This window comes from Bufo gargarizans, chromosome 7 (assembly GCF_014858855.1).
Source record: "Bufo gargarizans isolate SCDJY-AF-19 chromosome 7, ASM1485885v1, whole genome shotgun sequence".
NCBI lineage: Eukaryota > Metazoa > Chordata > Amphibia > Anura > Bufonidae > Bufo > Bufo gargarizans.
This window is the reverse complement of record NC_058086.1, coordinates 48,636,875-48,652,377: the sequence shown is the minus strand read 5'-3', so window position 1 is coordinate 48,652,377 and position 15,503 is coordinate 48,636,875. Positions and strand designations below refer to the sequence as shown.

At 42.2% G+C, this 15,503-nt stretch overlaps 1 protein-coding gene across 1 annotated transcript; it reads right to left on the bottom strand.

Annotated features, from left to right (window-relative positions):
* Positions 1 to 306: 306 nt before the first annotated feature.
* On the bottom strand, positions 307 to 15,117 carry C8B (complement C8 beta chain). The gene is made up of 12 exons (XM_044301336.1): positions 14,972 to 15,117; positions 12,875 to 13,019; positions 12,280 to 12,421; positions 11,772 to 11,913; positions 11,127 to 11,259; positions 8,095 to 8,292; positions 7,255 to 7,495; positions 6,114 to 6,242; positions 5,703 to 5,866; positions 5,110 to 5,263; positions 1,909 to 1,977; positions 307 to 866 (listed from the first exon to the last, which is right to left on the bottom strand). The coding sequence occupies exons 1-12, from the start codon at positions 15,079 to 15,081 to the stop codon at positions 715 to 717; spliced, it is 1,779 nt and encodes a 592-aa protein (XP_044157271.1). The 5' UTR covers positions 15,082 to 15,117; the 3' UTR covers positions 307 to 714.
* Between the last annotated feature and the right edge of the window lie 386 nt (positions 15,118 to 15,503).

Here is a 15,503-nt window from a genome sequence, read left to right as displayed (position 1 = left end):
ACCACCATCATCACTATTATCACTCCTATCTTCTCACCTCTCCTGGCTGGGCTCGCTGTATTTCCAGCAGCTAGATCAGAAACCAGCAGAAGATAAAGAATATGGATGAAAGTTAAATGAAGGTGCGGGAGCGAAATACTGAGAGTAAACTAAAAGTATTGCAAAGTGTCCGATGCCTTTAATGTATACGACAGAACATGTACCGGGGAGATTCACTATAATGGAATTCAGGGATCCTTGAAATCCGACAACACTGCATGGAGACAAAATACCACCAGAGAGTGAAATAATAACACATCCCTCACATTCACACTGTAATTTTTTATTTCACTTTTGCAAAAAAACTAAATAAACCACAAAATTCAAGATGTAACAAAATGAGATCTAGGTTGATGGACACCATACAGTGTAACGGTTAATTATAATGGTACCAAAAAAATCCAATGGCTGGGATCTTTCTGCTGTGATGTCAGAGCTGAGCTGTTTGCTCTGAGCCAATCAGATGTTTCCTCTTTGCAGCTCCTCCCCCCCTCTCACAGCATGCAGCCTCGCATGGGGAAACTGCAGCTGCATCCCCCTCCTATCCCTCCTCCCTGTCTTCTTTTAACTTTATTACTATAGACTGATTGATTTTTTTTGTGCAGGCAGAGAACGTGGGATACAGGCTGCTGCAAGGTGAGGAAGATGCCACACAGTTTCATAAACTGAAGCGGGTTAACAGCTGCGTGTGTCAGTGGCGGCTCCTTCACATGACTGTCCTCCGTTTTGTGGCGAGGGATTATTACACTGACGCTGCCTCGTCTGGACCCTCCCCGAGCACGATGTCCAGCTTGACCAACAACTCCAGCTTCCATCTATTTTTGGAGCTGAAAAATAAAACAACGCAAATCAAACAGAAGGATCATAGTGCATCGGAGCAGAGAATGAAGGGATAATGTGCATCCCATAAAGATTTCCCATCATGCACGGGATAGTGGGGGTAACATGTATGGGACCCTCATGTAATGTGTACGGAAGGATTACAGTGGAAGCCAGATGTCCTTGGGTGGCCTATTTGGGAGGGGGGATTAGATCCTCTATGTTTGGTGTTTAGTCAATCCGATTGTTTGACTATGGGGGGTCTGAGTTTAATCAATGGGGGGAGGTAAGGCTGTAACAATGCACGGAGCTGGGATGTGAGGAGTCAGAAGCGCAAGCTGATACAGGTCCCCAGATCTGCCATGGGCCATTCATAATACTGGTGTCTTCTAAGGTAGCGTCTTGGAGACCAGAAGACATTGGTGCCTATGAATCCTATAGCTGTGCTCCAGGAATGGGAGATGACATAAGGTCTCTGATCATAGAAATAGTCATTAATGGTTGGTTAATAGTGAGGGCTAAACGAATGCTCAGACACGGCAGATTTGTTGCAGAAATTTGGAGCTTGCAGAAATCAACAAAGCAGCCCCAGTCTGATGTATGAAACTAAGGGGGTCATATACTAATCTGAAATATGCCTAAATTAGGCGTATTTCAGGCGCAGATGGCAGCGCAGCGGTTAGTTGCGCCGTTATCTGCTACTTTGCCGTGCTCACACCAGTTCTAACTGGTGGCGGGGAAGGTGAGGGGCCGTCAGACCCGTCTCAGTCACCATTTTCTACACCTGTTTTAAGCATAGAAAATAACTCCGCTGGATCCACCGCCAGCTTAGGGCTTTATTAAAAGCAGGATCTAAAACACTGGTCTTAATAAATGTGTCCCTAAATGTTCAAATTTCTGCAACAAATCTACTGCATGTGAATATGAGGTGACAGGGGGCGCTCTCGAGTCATGGATTTGAGTACTGAATGTAACTCTGTGACCTTTCCCGTTAGCAATGAAAATAAAAGCCAAACAGAGAGCACAGAATGGACTAATCCTGTTATTTACCCGGCCTCTTGGTGATTTCACAAGCGGAGCCTTTGAACCCCAATGGACAAACACATTCACAGCGATTTTCTGTAAAGACCAAGAGGAAAAGACAAATAATCATCCACAGAAAGAAAGATCCAACCCTGCTTTATGTCTTTATTCTTTTGCTTTTTTGTTTTTGTTAGAACATTTAAATGAAAGTTAAAGGGCTACTTTCAATGCAACTTAAAGGGATGTTCCAGAGGACCGTAATATCTATGATCTATCCTCAGGATAGGTCATGAACATAACTAAAAGATTGGTGGTGTGGAGGTGGTACAACCCCTGCCACCTCTGGCGAGCAACACTGGTCACTGGACGAGCAGCTGCACTTTGGAACAGGCACAGCACAGCTCTGTACGCTCGGTGGTGACTGGTACTGTAGCGCTGCTCTTATTTAATTTACTGGATATTACAGCCCTGGAGAACCCCCTTATATTAAATATATCTATTACAGTTTTCTGTGTACAGCAACTGAGGAGACCTTTATGTAGCAAGTTGATGTTGCTTCCTGACGGCAAGCAAACCCTGTACTGCAGTCACAGGTTACTACTCTGCTCCTCCTAAACACCAACTTGGGCACAGGCTGAATATCCTTGAGAATTTTCTAGCAGAAGTCACTGTTTTCACAATGATAAGTTTGAGAGAGAAATAGGGGAGAATGCAAAGGCAAACAGGGTAGAGCATTGTGGGATAAAGAGACAGCAGCTTCACAGGAGCATCCATTGAACTCTGAACCTGCAGCTCCTCAGATAACACCCACTCCATTCCAAACCTATAGCTCCACTGAAAACACTCACAAAACTCTACAGCTCCACAGAAACACCCACTGACCCCCATCTTGCAGCTCCACAGGAAACACTGACTGAGCTCTGAACCTGCAGCTCCACAGGAAACACCTATTGAGCTATCAACCTGCAGCTCTACGGGAAACAACCAGTGAGCTCTAAACTTGCAGCTCCACAGAAAACAACCACTGAGTTCTCAACCTGCAGACTCCACAGAAAACACCCACTAAACTCTGAATCTGCAGCTCCACAGGGTATGCTCACTCAACCTGCAGCTCCACAGGAAACACCCACTGAGCTCTGAACCTGCAGCTACACAGAAAACCACCACTGAGCTCTAAACCTGCAGCTCCACAGGAAACACCCACTAAGCTCTGAACCTGCAGCTCCACAGGAAAAAAACACTGAGCTCTGAACATGCAGCCTCCATAGGAAACACCCACTGAGCTCTGAATCTGCAGCTCCACAGGGTATGCTCACTGAGCTCTGAACCTGCAGCTCCACAGGAAACAACCAGTGAGCTCTCAACCTGCAGCTCCACAGGAAACACCCACTGAGCTCTGAACCTGCAGCTCCACAGGAAACAACCAGTGAGCTCTCAACCTGTAGCCTCCACAGGAAACACCCACTGAACTCTGAATCTGCAGATCCACAGGGTATACACACTGAGCTCTGAGCCTGCAGCTCCACAGGGAACACCCACTGAGCTCTGAACCTGCAGATCCACAGGAAACACACACTGAGCTCTGAACCTGCAGCTCTACAGGGAACACCCACTGAGCTCTGAACCTGCTGCTCCACAGAAAACAACCACTGAGGTCTGAACCTGCAGCTCCCCAGGAAACACCCACTAAGCTCTGAACCTGCTGCTCCACAGAAAACACCCACTGTGCTCTAAATCTGCAGCTCCACAGAAAACAACCAGTGAGCTCTGAACCTGCAGCTCCCCAGGAAACACCCACTGAGCTCTGAACCTGCTGCTCCACAGAAAACACCCACTGAGCTCTAAACCTGCAGCTCCATAGAAAACAACCAGTGAGCTCTGAACCTGCAGCTCCACAGGAAACACCCAAAAATCTCTGAACCTGCAGCTCCACAGGAAACCCCCCTCTGAACTCTGAACCTGCATCTCAACAGATAACACCTACTGCATTCCAAACCTTTAGCACCACAGAGAACACTCACTAAATTCTACAGTTCCACAGAAACACCCACTGATTTCCATCCTGCAACTCCACAGGAAACACTGACTGAACTCTGAACCTGCAGCTCCACAGAAAACATCCATTGAAATCTGAACCTGTAGCTCCACAGGAAACATCCTCTAAACTCTGAACCTTCAGCTTTAAAGGTAACACCCACTGAACTCTGAACCTACAGCTCCACAGAAAACACCTACTGAGGTCTGAACCTGCAGCTCCACAAAGAACACTCACTAAACTCTACAGCTCTACAGGAACATCCACTGATCTTCACATCTTGCAACTTCACAGGAAACACCCACCAAGCTCTGAACCTGCAGCTTTACAGGAAACACCCTCTGAATTTAAATTTTGCAGCTCCAGAAAGAACACCCACTGAGCACTGAACCAGTAATTCTACACTCTCTGAGCTCTGAACTTGCAGTTCCATAGGGAATACCCACTGAGCTCTGATTCACACAAGCAGATATGTCAGAGAAAACTGGGGATCATTTATTAAGACCGGTGATTTAGACACCCTTGCGGTGGTGGTGGATCCGCTGAAGTTATGTAGAGGCACCGGCCTCTACATGACTTTGGCGTATCGACCGCCGGTCTAAATCTACGCCAGCTTCCTTGCTGGCTTACATGTAAACCATTTTCTATGCCTAAAACCGGCCAAGGACACAATTTTAGACCTGGTGCGAGTGGGCAAAAGTCGCAGATTGCGGCCCAAATAACCTTTGCGTTGCAATCTGCGCCAGAAATATGCCTAATATAGGCGTATTTCTGATTGTAAATGACCCCCTTTATGCTTATTTATACATGTAAACATATATTATTCCATAACAAATGTGCACACTCCCAATGACAGGATATTTATCAAAGTTCAGAACACATTGAACTAGCAAACTGGAGGTTGGGGGTACTTTACTCCATTTTCACCATTCTACAATCCTTTAAATTGTAGTCAGCTTTTGGCTACAACCGACCCGAAATGTAATTTTCCCTACTGATGACTATCCTTCAGAACAGGAACATTTCTTATAGAGAAGCATTCTGTTCTCGTTCATAGAGGGGGTGGGGTACAGAGAAAGGGAACCCCCTCTCTATGACATTCATATTCTCTAATAGGACATCAGTATTCATTCTAATTAACTTTTGCATTAAATATAATTTTCCAATAAAAGATTATTGTCCTGTATTCTTACCGGTGAACACAGCAACGCCATTGTTTTGACAGGGGGTGCAGCGGCAGGAACTGGTCTCCCTCTGGTATTCTTCCAAGGCGCGCTTCATGTTCTCTTGTAAGGTGGTTGCACCAATGAAATCTGTTGCTGTCACAAGCTCATACAAAGGGCTGACCTACAAGATTCAAGGAAAGACATGGGAGAGATCTCAGAGCCCACGAAGCTTTTAACTAGCTACATCACTATCAAAGGGTCTGTCAAATGTATTCAAGTATTTCACATTAATTTATAATAATTCAAGTGTTTAATTAATATTCACTTTTATCTTTTTCAACATTTTCTGTTTAGATTTGCAGTTGGTAACCAGACAAACTCTTATTTACAATCAAAGGCTGAATGTCTTGTTACAATGTATCAGAGCCATCAGCCTGGATAGACCTCATCTGATACATTGTAACAAAGCAATCTGCTATACAATGCTATGTAAAGTTTTACTCACAGCAAGCAGCAATCTTGAAAATGAGAAGGAAATACAAAAATATATTAACAATGAATATAAACATTGTAATTTCATGTGTCAATTATAAAATTACGTTTCATTTCACTGATTATACCTTTATCTTTATGATCTCTGGGTTGTATTGCACGGCGTCCCCCCATTCTTGCATTAGCTCTGGTGTCGGGAGGTTTTTGTATGCAAGGGCGGTCACATGCTCACTAGCCCCTCCCCTTACGAGAGCGACAAAGTCTTCCACTATTTTGCGAGTTGATCTGTTATCTGTAACATCAGATGACGGACATCAGATCATACATCCTACCTCGTATCTGTCATCTCCAAACTATGGTTCTCTGGCTTGCACCTGTGAGGCATGTTGGGAGTTGTAGTTTCACAACAGCTGGAGAGCCAGAGCTTGGAGACCACTGCCTTATAACATAACAGTATTAGACCCCTACTAGGGGCTTTGCAAATAAGTCAATTGTTCAATTATTTATTAGCTAATTATATCATGATTGCAGCTCTTTACCTCCGATTTCCTTGAGGATTTTGTTGCACTCGGAATCAGTCATGCCGACCCCTACCCAGACTCCGCAGATATTCCCTCCAAGTGAAAAGCCGGCATTCACACAAGACTTTACATCACTTAACGAATAACCTATTTGGAAAAGTCAATTTAAAGCGATTTCAATAAACTGTTTGCAATAAACCGGTACAGAGTATTGCAAGATTCCTATTGAAACCCATGAATGTTCATTGATGAATATTTAGAACCTTAGGAGCTCGTCCACCCTGCAGGGCATGCCGGGTATTCAAAAACTGCCAAGGAAACATTTCTTATGCAATTCTCCACCCCTTCAGACCCTGTACTTATCATAACATAGTATATCAGCTTTTCTAGAGTATCCCTCTCAGAACTTTCTCTAGTGGATCAGAAACCTCTGTCCATTCAAAGATCTCCTCCCCAACTCATCTCATATGAATCTAAGTTTTTTCTTCTCCACATGGCCAATCGTTTACAGAATAGTCAAGTCTTTCTGTGCCCCTATAATACCACGAGGGCTTTAGAAAAATAAATCAACCCCCTGCTGGATCATATTTTCTTGTGTGACAGCCTCACCCTCTTCATGCATGATAGAAGTGAAGAGGAACATGACTTTTGGACCTATTTTGACTGCAGTTCCTTGCTATGGAACCCCATAGCTCCTAGGGCTCCATACTCATAGAAGGTTCAGGATCCAGGAGCCTGTAAATTCTTCCACAATTGAAATGTCAAGATGTAATTCTTGTCCCCAGTTCCTTAAGCAGCTCTTGGTTACAATGCACGTGTTTACAATTATTTGGCACAGACTTTGGTATATCTTATGGCTATAAAGAGACCTGTGGACCAAGATGACCTATTTAAAAATGTCTCCACATGAGATCTAAAATTAATTCAGCCCAGGGCTCCCTTTCTCCACACATTTCCTTTGCAAGTAAGTGAGATGAAACTAATCCAAGGGCCACACTGTCCTTCTCTTCTTGCAGGTACTGAAGGTAAGGCTTGGAGGTCTAGGTCTGCAGGGGCAGGGCTCTTTTGATACTTCTGATGGGACGTCTCAGTCTCTATGCACACCCCTGCATATGTTCAAAGTTGACTATTAACCAGACCCTGATAATACATACGTTACCTTCATTTTTTACAGCTTCCTCCTTCAGAATCAGCGTATATTCATAGACTCCACCCAGAGTGGCTTCCGTAATGAAATGTGTCCCATAATCCCGGTAAAGGTCTCTGTATTCACCGTACACATATTCCATCGGTAATTGCTTTACTCTCTGGAAAAACTCTGAATGAAGCATCAGGTTCCGGGCTTTGAGTTTGTATCTCGCCACTTCTAGATCAGATCGTGCATGGATAAATAAACTTTTCTGAAATATCCAGAACAAAAGATTATTGGCAAAATTGAGATAGGAGAATGAACTAGAGGTGGATCTAACCCATCTTTGGAGAAGCACATGTCATTATATATGACTATCCTCTCTTGAGCTGATCTACAGCCAAGAGTCCTAAAGCTTCTCGACTTGGTTTCAACTAGAAGATGCTCACATGTGGTCACTGACCAAACTGCTGCATTTTAATCAGGGGAGTAAATAATGGAGAATGTCAGGTGAATACCCTAACAATAGAGTTCTCCATATGGATGGCAAGACCCACATTACCCTAAGACCCAATGGTCCATGGAGAAAGTTGGTGAATCTACTCAGAACTTGGGACTTACTCTTCATCTACCCCATAAGAGAATGCCTCTATGGTGCACACACTGAAGATGTGGGAGACAGTCCCAACACCGCCTATATGTAGAATTATGTAAGGGCAATCATATGGGGGCTCTAGAACCTGATTTGTCTAGAGACCTCTGCATTTTGGCCATTGCATGTGTTATGATCACTGGTACTTGAGTGTCCCTCACATATCCAACACGTCCATTTTCTGAGATGTCCCACGACTTACACTCTTGCATACTCACCGTGTGGGAATATCTCGTTGTCCTTTCTCTATAGGTTTTGAATTTCATATCGCTGTAGCTGAAGCCAAATTCAAAGACAGACGGTATCTTGAAGCCGATGCTGAAGCTGCTCTGTTTTGCATGAGCTGAGGAAAAATTTCTCGAAAAATCTGAGTACGACTCATATTCGGAAAGGGAAAACTCGTATTTGCCTTTACCCTAGAGGGGAGAACATATATCATATAGGCACAGCTCAAGTTACTCATCACAAACTTTCATAAGCCAAAATTTCACCAAACACATTCCTTCAGTTGAAAAATTATAAAGATCCTTTGGATGCAAACCTGTATCAGGTACCTGCAACTCTGCACCCTTATCCCAATAACCCCTCTCCCTCCCTGCTAGAGCAGAGGACATCCCTCGCTCTGCACACCTGCGTACTCTCCAACAGCAGAAGCTCGGCAGTTCATGTTGCTCTATGCCTCAGGGTGCAATATTAAAACCTCTACATTTTTAATCCGTTTTTTAAATGACTGCTTCTTCCATTGAAATGAATGGAGACACCAGAAGGAGGGGGTTCCACTCGTCCCCAGGATGCACGAAGGCCGTTTTAGTATTTCTACCTCAGTGGAGAGATCCAAGCATGCATAGAAGGTGCACTGAAGTAGAATGATGTGAACATAGTGCCAGCGAGCAGACATGGAAGAGAGCAGGTGTACAGTAAGGGAAAAGAGAGCAGAAATGAGACACGGAGAAAAGAAACAGAAAAGAGCAAACAGAGTAAAGACATGGAAGAGAAATACAGCAGACATGGAAATGATATTGAAGAGGGAAGAGAACTGACATAGAGAGCAGACAAAAAGAGAAGAAACATAGAGAGCAGTCAGAGAGAGGAGAACAGACAAAGAGAGCAGACAGAGAGAGAACAGACATAGAGAGCAGACAGAGAGAGAGAACAGACATAGAGAGAGAACAGACAAAGAGAGAACAGACATAGAGAGAACAGACAAAGAGAGCAGACAGAGAGAGGAGAACAAACATAGAGAACAGACAGAGAGAGAACAGACACAGAGAGAACAGACATAGAGAGCAGACAGAGAGAGAACAGACAGAGAGAGAACAGACATAGAGAGCAGACAGAGAGAGAACAGACATAGAGAGCAGACAGAGAGAGAACAGACAGAGAGAGCAGACAGAGAGAGGAGAAGAAACATAGAGAGCAGACAGAGAGAGAACAGACATAGAGAGCAGACAGAGAGAGAACAGACAGAGAGAGCAGACAGAGAGAGGAGAAGAAACATAGAGAGCAGACAGAGAGAGAACAGACATAGAGAGCAGACAGAGAGAGAACAGACAGAGAGAGCAGACAGAGAGAGGAGAAGAAACATAGAGAGCAGACAGAGAGAGAACAGACATAGAGAGCAGACAGAGAGAGAACAGACAGAGAGAGCAGACAGAGAGAGGAGAAGAAACATAGAGAGCAGACAGAGAGAGAACTGACATAGAGAGCAGACAGAGAGAGAACAGACAGAGAGAGCAGACAGAGAGAGGAGAATAAACATAGAGAGCAGACAGAGAGAGAACTGACAGAGAGAGGACAGACATAGAGAGCAGACAGAGAGAGGAGAACAAACATATAGAGCATACAGAGAGAGAACAGACAGAGAGAGAACAGACATAGAGAGCAGACAGAGAGAGAGAACAGAGAGAGAACAGACAAAGAGAGAACAGACATAGAGAGAACAGACATAGAGAGCAGTCAGAGAGGAGAACAGACAAAGAGAGCAGACAGAGAGAGGAGAACAAACATAGAGAGCAGACAGAGAGAGAACAGACAGAGAGAGAACAGACATAGAGAGCAGACAGAGAGAAAACAGACAGATGATATTGAAGAGGGAAGAGAACTGACATAGAGAGCAGACAAAAAGAGAAGAAACATAGAGAGCAGTCAGAGAGAGGAGAACAAACAAAGAGAACAGACAGAGAGAGAACAGACATAGAGAGCAGACATAGAGAGAGAACAGACAAAGAGAGAACAGACATAGAGAGAACAGACATAGAGAGCAGCCAGAGAGAGAACAGACAGAGAGAGAACAGACATAGAGAGCAGACAGAGAACAGACATAGAGAGCAGACAGAGAGAGAACAGACATAGAGAGCAGACAGAGAGAGGATAAGAAACATAGAGAGCAGACAGAGAGAGAACAGACATAGAGAGCAGACAGAGAGAGAACAGACATAGAGAGCAGACAGAGAGAGAACAGACAGAGAGAGCAGACAGAGAGAGGAGAAGAAACATAGAGAGCAGACAGAGAGAGAACTGACAGAGAGAGGACAGACATAGAGAGCAGACAGAGAGAGGAGAACAAACATAGAGAGCAGACAGAGAGAGAACAGGCAGAGAGAGAGAACAGACATAGAGAACAGACAGAGAGAGAACAGACATAGAGAGCAGACAGAGAGAGGAGAACAAACATAGAGAGCAGACAGAGAGAGAACAGGCAGAGAGAGAGAACAGACATAGAGAGCAGACAGAGAGAGAACAGACATAGAGAGCAGACAGAGAGAGGAGAACAAACATAGAGGACACTGAAGAGAGAAGAGAGCAGACATGGAGAAATGATATTGAAGAAAGGAGAAAGCAGACAGAAAGAGCAGACATGGAATGAGGGTCACGACAGCAGAACATGAGAAATATCATATAAGAGAACAGACATGGAAAATGATATTGAACAGACACAGAGAGCAGAGAAGACATTATAGAGAGCAGACATGGAGAAGTGATATTGAAGAAGCAGACATAGAGAGAAGACATGGGAGAGAGAAGACAGCAGCCATGAAGAGAGGATATGGCAGAGAGCAGATATGGAGAGGAGACATAAAGCACCAGTACTTGGGAAGGAGGTTGGGAGCCCTGAATGTCTTCTGGTTAGTGACTAGGTGACCAGACTGCTCTCTGTGGCCTCCACAATGGCTGACTTATCCTGACATACAGCGGTATACAGCATTTCATTTAGTTTACACTTTATATACTGACTTATAGTCTGACTTACCTCAGGTAGGAAGCTTTCCACGTTGTATGGCTTTCTAAATCTCGTCCCCAGGATGTAGTGAGGCGAGCAGGCTCCGGCGTAGTAACGGTGATCTAATACCAAGCCTTCCCGGTTATTGGTAAATAAATTCAATCTAAGAGGAAATATTAGCCTTCAGTTTTTCCTCTACCACCAGACTCCAGCTCAGAGAATACCCTGCCGCCGTGCATTCTGGGAGATGCAGCACAGATATTGTGCAACAGAAATAAAACCACATCTCGCAGGATGCATAACAAAGTGCATTATGGCATCTCGGCATTGTATATACATGGGTTATGCTGCAGATTTATCACACGTGGTATAAAAGTGCTCTCAGTCCATCTACAGCCACCACTAGGGGGAGCTTACTGCCTACTGTTTCAGTAATAACCTCCAATGTCAACACTGTATGATAGAGCTCCCCCTGGTGGTGGCTGCAGGCAGCATGGATTATTTATGTCTATGCAGAGAATGTGTATCAGAAAACTGGAGCTCTAAATGATATAAATGTAATGACCATTGGACTTATTAGTGCTGAGTAGACACTTACTTTAAGCTGTGGTTACTCAGGTTTAATGTGAGGTCTTTATTTCTATGGGCAGCTTTAGTCTCATGGAAGGTACTTACCCTGCTGCCAGGTTTTCAATTGCCCAGTATTGTTCCATCTCATCAGTACATGTACTCCGGACCACCTTACAGTTCTTCTCATCTGACAGGTCGCCACAGTCATCATCTCCATTACACAGTAGCCGACGGCTGATGCATTTTCCTGACAACAGTAGAGATACTTAAAGTAACTGATCTCAGCGTTCAGAGACTTCACCCATCACAAACTAAAAGACCAGAGTCCTTAACACAAAATCCTACATCTTAATCTTAGGATCCATCATGTCCACCAGTTTTTGTATTACTGGAGACAACTACAAACAATTGTGAAGTTTTCAAGGCCCTTCCCACTACCTTCAGCATCATTGAATGGCAGATGACCTTGTGTGATTGAATTCAATGCACATACAAATATCCAGGGATACATTGTATCGAGCTATGTATCAGATGACCTGTAGGCTGAAGACCCCAAACCTCTAACCTTGAATTTTTTTCTGAAAGAATTCAACACGTCACAGTGGATACTTACCGGACTCTGCACATTGGAAACCTTCACACCGCTTTGTGTTCCTACAAATGGTTCTGGTACTGCAGCTCTCCTCCTGTCGGTCCACTAGATAACAAGGGTCACCTTGGAACTGAGGGACTTGGGTCAGCTGTGAATATCGGTACTGTGTGAAGAGGAACACAATAGAATCAACATATTACAGATTCCTCAGGGGCGGGGTTATACTAAAAGCTGTGGACCAATGTTACATTGATTGTCAATGTTACATTGATTGTCAATTCACTTTGACATCTTAAAAGGTTGCAGCGGTGAAGTCCATGAGTTGAGGCCTCTCTGAAGACCTAGGTAAAGGAGTCTTAGCACTTTTTAGTTCTCTTTGATCTCTGATCAGCTTTTTTATATCAAACTACTAAAACAAATCATACAAAACTATTGATCTGGAGCTCAGACCTTCCCTAAAATCCTTTGCTGCACTCAGGAAACCTGAGATGTTTTCTCTCCTTAATAGGAAGACAAACCTCTCATTTACTACTCAGTGCCAAAAGGGAGGAGAATCGGGTATACAGCACATGGCTCCATTACAACCGATAGTTTTTAAAAAATTTATTGGACTTACTCGCTTTTTTTCACACGGGTTACATGGGCTCCAGGAAGACCAGCCGGAAAGCACGCAATCGACCGGCTCTGGACCATTCTCCACAGATCTCGCCACTCTTCGCTTTGGAGGACTCCAAGTGGCTGCATTTTTATGTGATTGACAACTGCAAATGGGTGAAAAGTTTTATATCAAAATAGGATTATCGCAATAAAATTGTATTATTTAATAATTACTGTCACGTCGAAAAAATACAGTTCAATTTCTAATTAAAACAAGTGGCTCATTATCTCACAGATCATTACCGCCTAATTGTCATTATGAATGAGCTGTCAATGGAAGCTTCAAGGGACAAGGAGCAGAAATCATCTAGCTTTAAAGTGACTCTCCATATTTTATCATCTTGTCGTTTCAAGGTCCAGTATTCTGCTGCGCTTAATTTATTAAGACATCTGTAAAACGATCGGAGCTCAAAATCACCTCCAGAATGCAGATTATCGTAAACTGTTCCTCCCTCTAGTGGTGGATTCAGTAATCAGCATAATAGCTTCTAAATCTGATGTAAGCACAAATGGTATTCAAAGGCTGATACTAGTTATAGCCCAAATGTATATGGTCTGGGGACCTCACTTTATCCCTACCTATGTCAACTCTTGTACACAGGAGCAGTATTATAGTAGCTATATTCTTGTACATAGGAGCAGTATTATAGTAGTTATATTCTTGTACATAGGAGCAGTATTATAGTAGTTGTATTCTTGTACATAGGAGGCAGTATTATAGTAGTTATATTCCTGTACATAGGAGCAGTATTATAGTAGTTATATTCTTGTACATAGGAGCAGTATTATAGTAGTTATATTCTTGTATATAGGAGGCAGTATTATAGTAGTTATATTCTTGTACATAGGAGCAGTATTATAGTAATTATATTCTTGTACAAATGAGCAGTATTATAATAGTTATATTATTGTACATAGGAGCAGTATTATAGTAGTTATATTCTTTTACATAGGAGCAGTATTATAGTAGTTATATTCTTGTACATAGGAGCAGTATTATAGTAGTTATATTATTTTACATAGGAGCAGTATTATAGTAGTTATATTCTTGCACATAGGAGCAGTATTATAGTAGTTATATTCTTGCACATAGGAGCAGTATTATAGTAGTTATATTCTTGCACATAGGAGCAGTATTATAGTAGTTATATCCCTGTACATAGGAGCAGTATTATAGTAGTTATATTCTTTTACATAGGAGCAGTATTATAGTAGTTATATTCTTGTACATAGGAGCAGTATTATAGTAGTTATATTATTGTCCATAGGAGCAGCATTATAGTAGTTATATTCTTATACAAAGGAGCAGTATTATAATAGTTATATTCTTTTACATAGGAGCAGTATTATAGTAGTTATATTCTTGTACATAGGAGGCAGTATTATAGTAGTTATATTCTTATACATAGGAGCAGTATTATAGTAGTTATATTCTTTTACATAGGAGCAGTATTATTGTAGTTATATTCATGTACATAGGAGCAGTATTATAGTAGTTATATTCTTGTACATAGGAGCAGTATTATAGTAGTTATATTCTTGCACATAGGAGCAGTATTATAGTAGTTATATTCTTGTACATAGGAGCAGTATTATAGTAGTTATATTCTTGTACATAGGAGCAGTATTATAGTAGTTATATTCTTGTACATAGGAGCAGCATTATAGTAGTTATATTCTTATACACAGGAGCAGTATTATAATAGTTATATTCCTGTACATTGGAGCAGTATTATAGTAGTTATATTCTTGTACATAGGAGGCAGTATTATAGTAGTTATATTCTTGTACATAGGAGCAGTATTATAGTAGTTATATTCTTTTACATAGGAGCAGTATTACAGTAGTTATATTCTTGTACATAGGAGCAGCATTATAGTAGTTATATTCTTATACATAGGAGCAGTATTACAGTAGTATACATTCCCAAATTCTTAGAAGCCCAAATGTATATGGTCTGGGGACCTCACTTTATCCCCAGCTATGTCCATTTTTCCCATAGTTTATATTGAGTAGACACTACACAATGCCCAGTTATACACATTGAGGTGCTTACCTGGCATGATACAGGCCTAGGCTGAACAGTATGACATGTAATAACATCATGCATTTGTAGGATTCCTTCTCTCTCTTGCAAATGATTCCTCTACACTGACCAGTTTGCATTAGGAAGTATTACACAAGTAACAGCCTAAAGACTATGGAAAAGAAAAAAAAGCGAAAAAAAAATTTGCAAACCAAAGTGCGCCACCTTGTGGCCATTACTGATATGCAACGTCGTATATAGTTACAATATTTTGTATGTGGAGAATATTTATATCTATTTTACTTTCTTTTCAAAAACAATATTACGATAATACTATTTGAACATATCCAGCAATTATAAGCTTTATATGTACAAAGCACTAAAATACAGCAAATGATTTTACAACTCAAACTGCAGCAGAAAGAAATTACGAAAATTAGACCCAGCAATAAGAAATGTCTTTGAACAACATTGCCCTCTAGTGTTAATTCTGTGAAATGTATTGTTTTTTTAAAACCACCGGACAGATGTGGCTGATATGTCAGAAGATTTTATAGATAGT

Excerpts from the sequence above, each read along its gene's own strand:
- C8B (XM_044301336.1), bottom strand. The coding sequence starts at position 15,081 with ATGCAAACTGGTCAGTGTAGAGGAATCATTTGCAAGAGAGAGAAGGAA. Across the intron at positions 12,422-12,874 it reads ACCCGTGTGAAAAAAAGCGA|TACCGATATTCACAGCTGAC; the intron begins GTAAGTCCAATA and ends CTCTTCACACAG. Across the intron at positions 11,914-12,279 it reads TTTCCAATGTGCAGAGTCCG|GAAAATGCATCAGCCGTCGG; the intron begins GTAAGTATCCAC and ends TACTGTTGTCAG.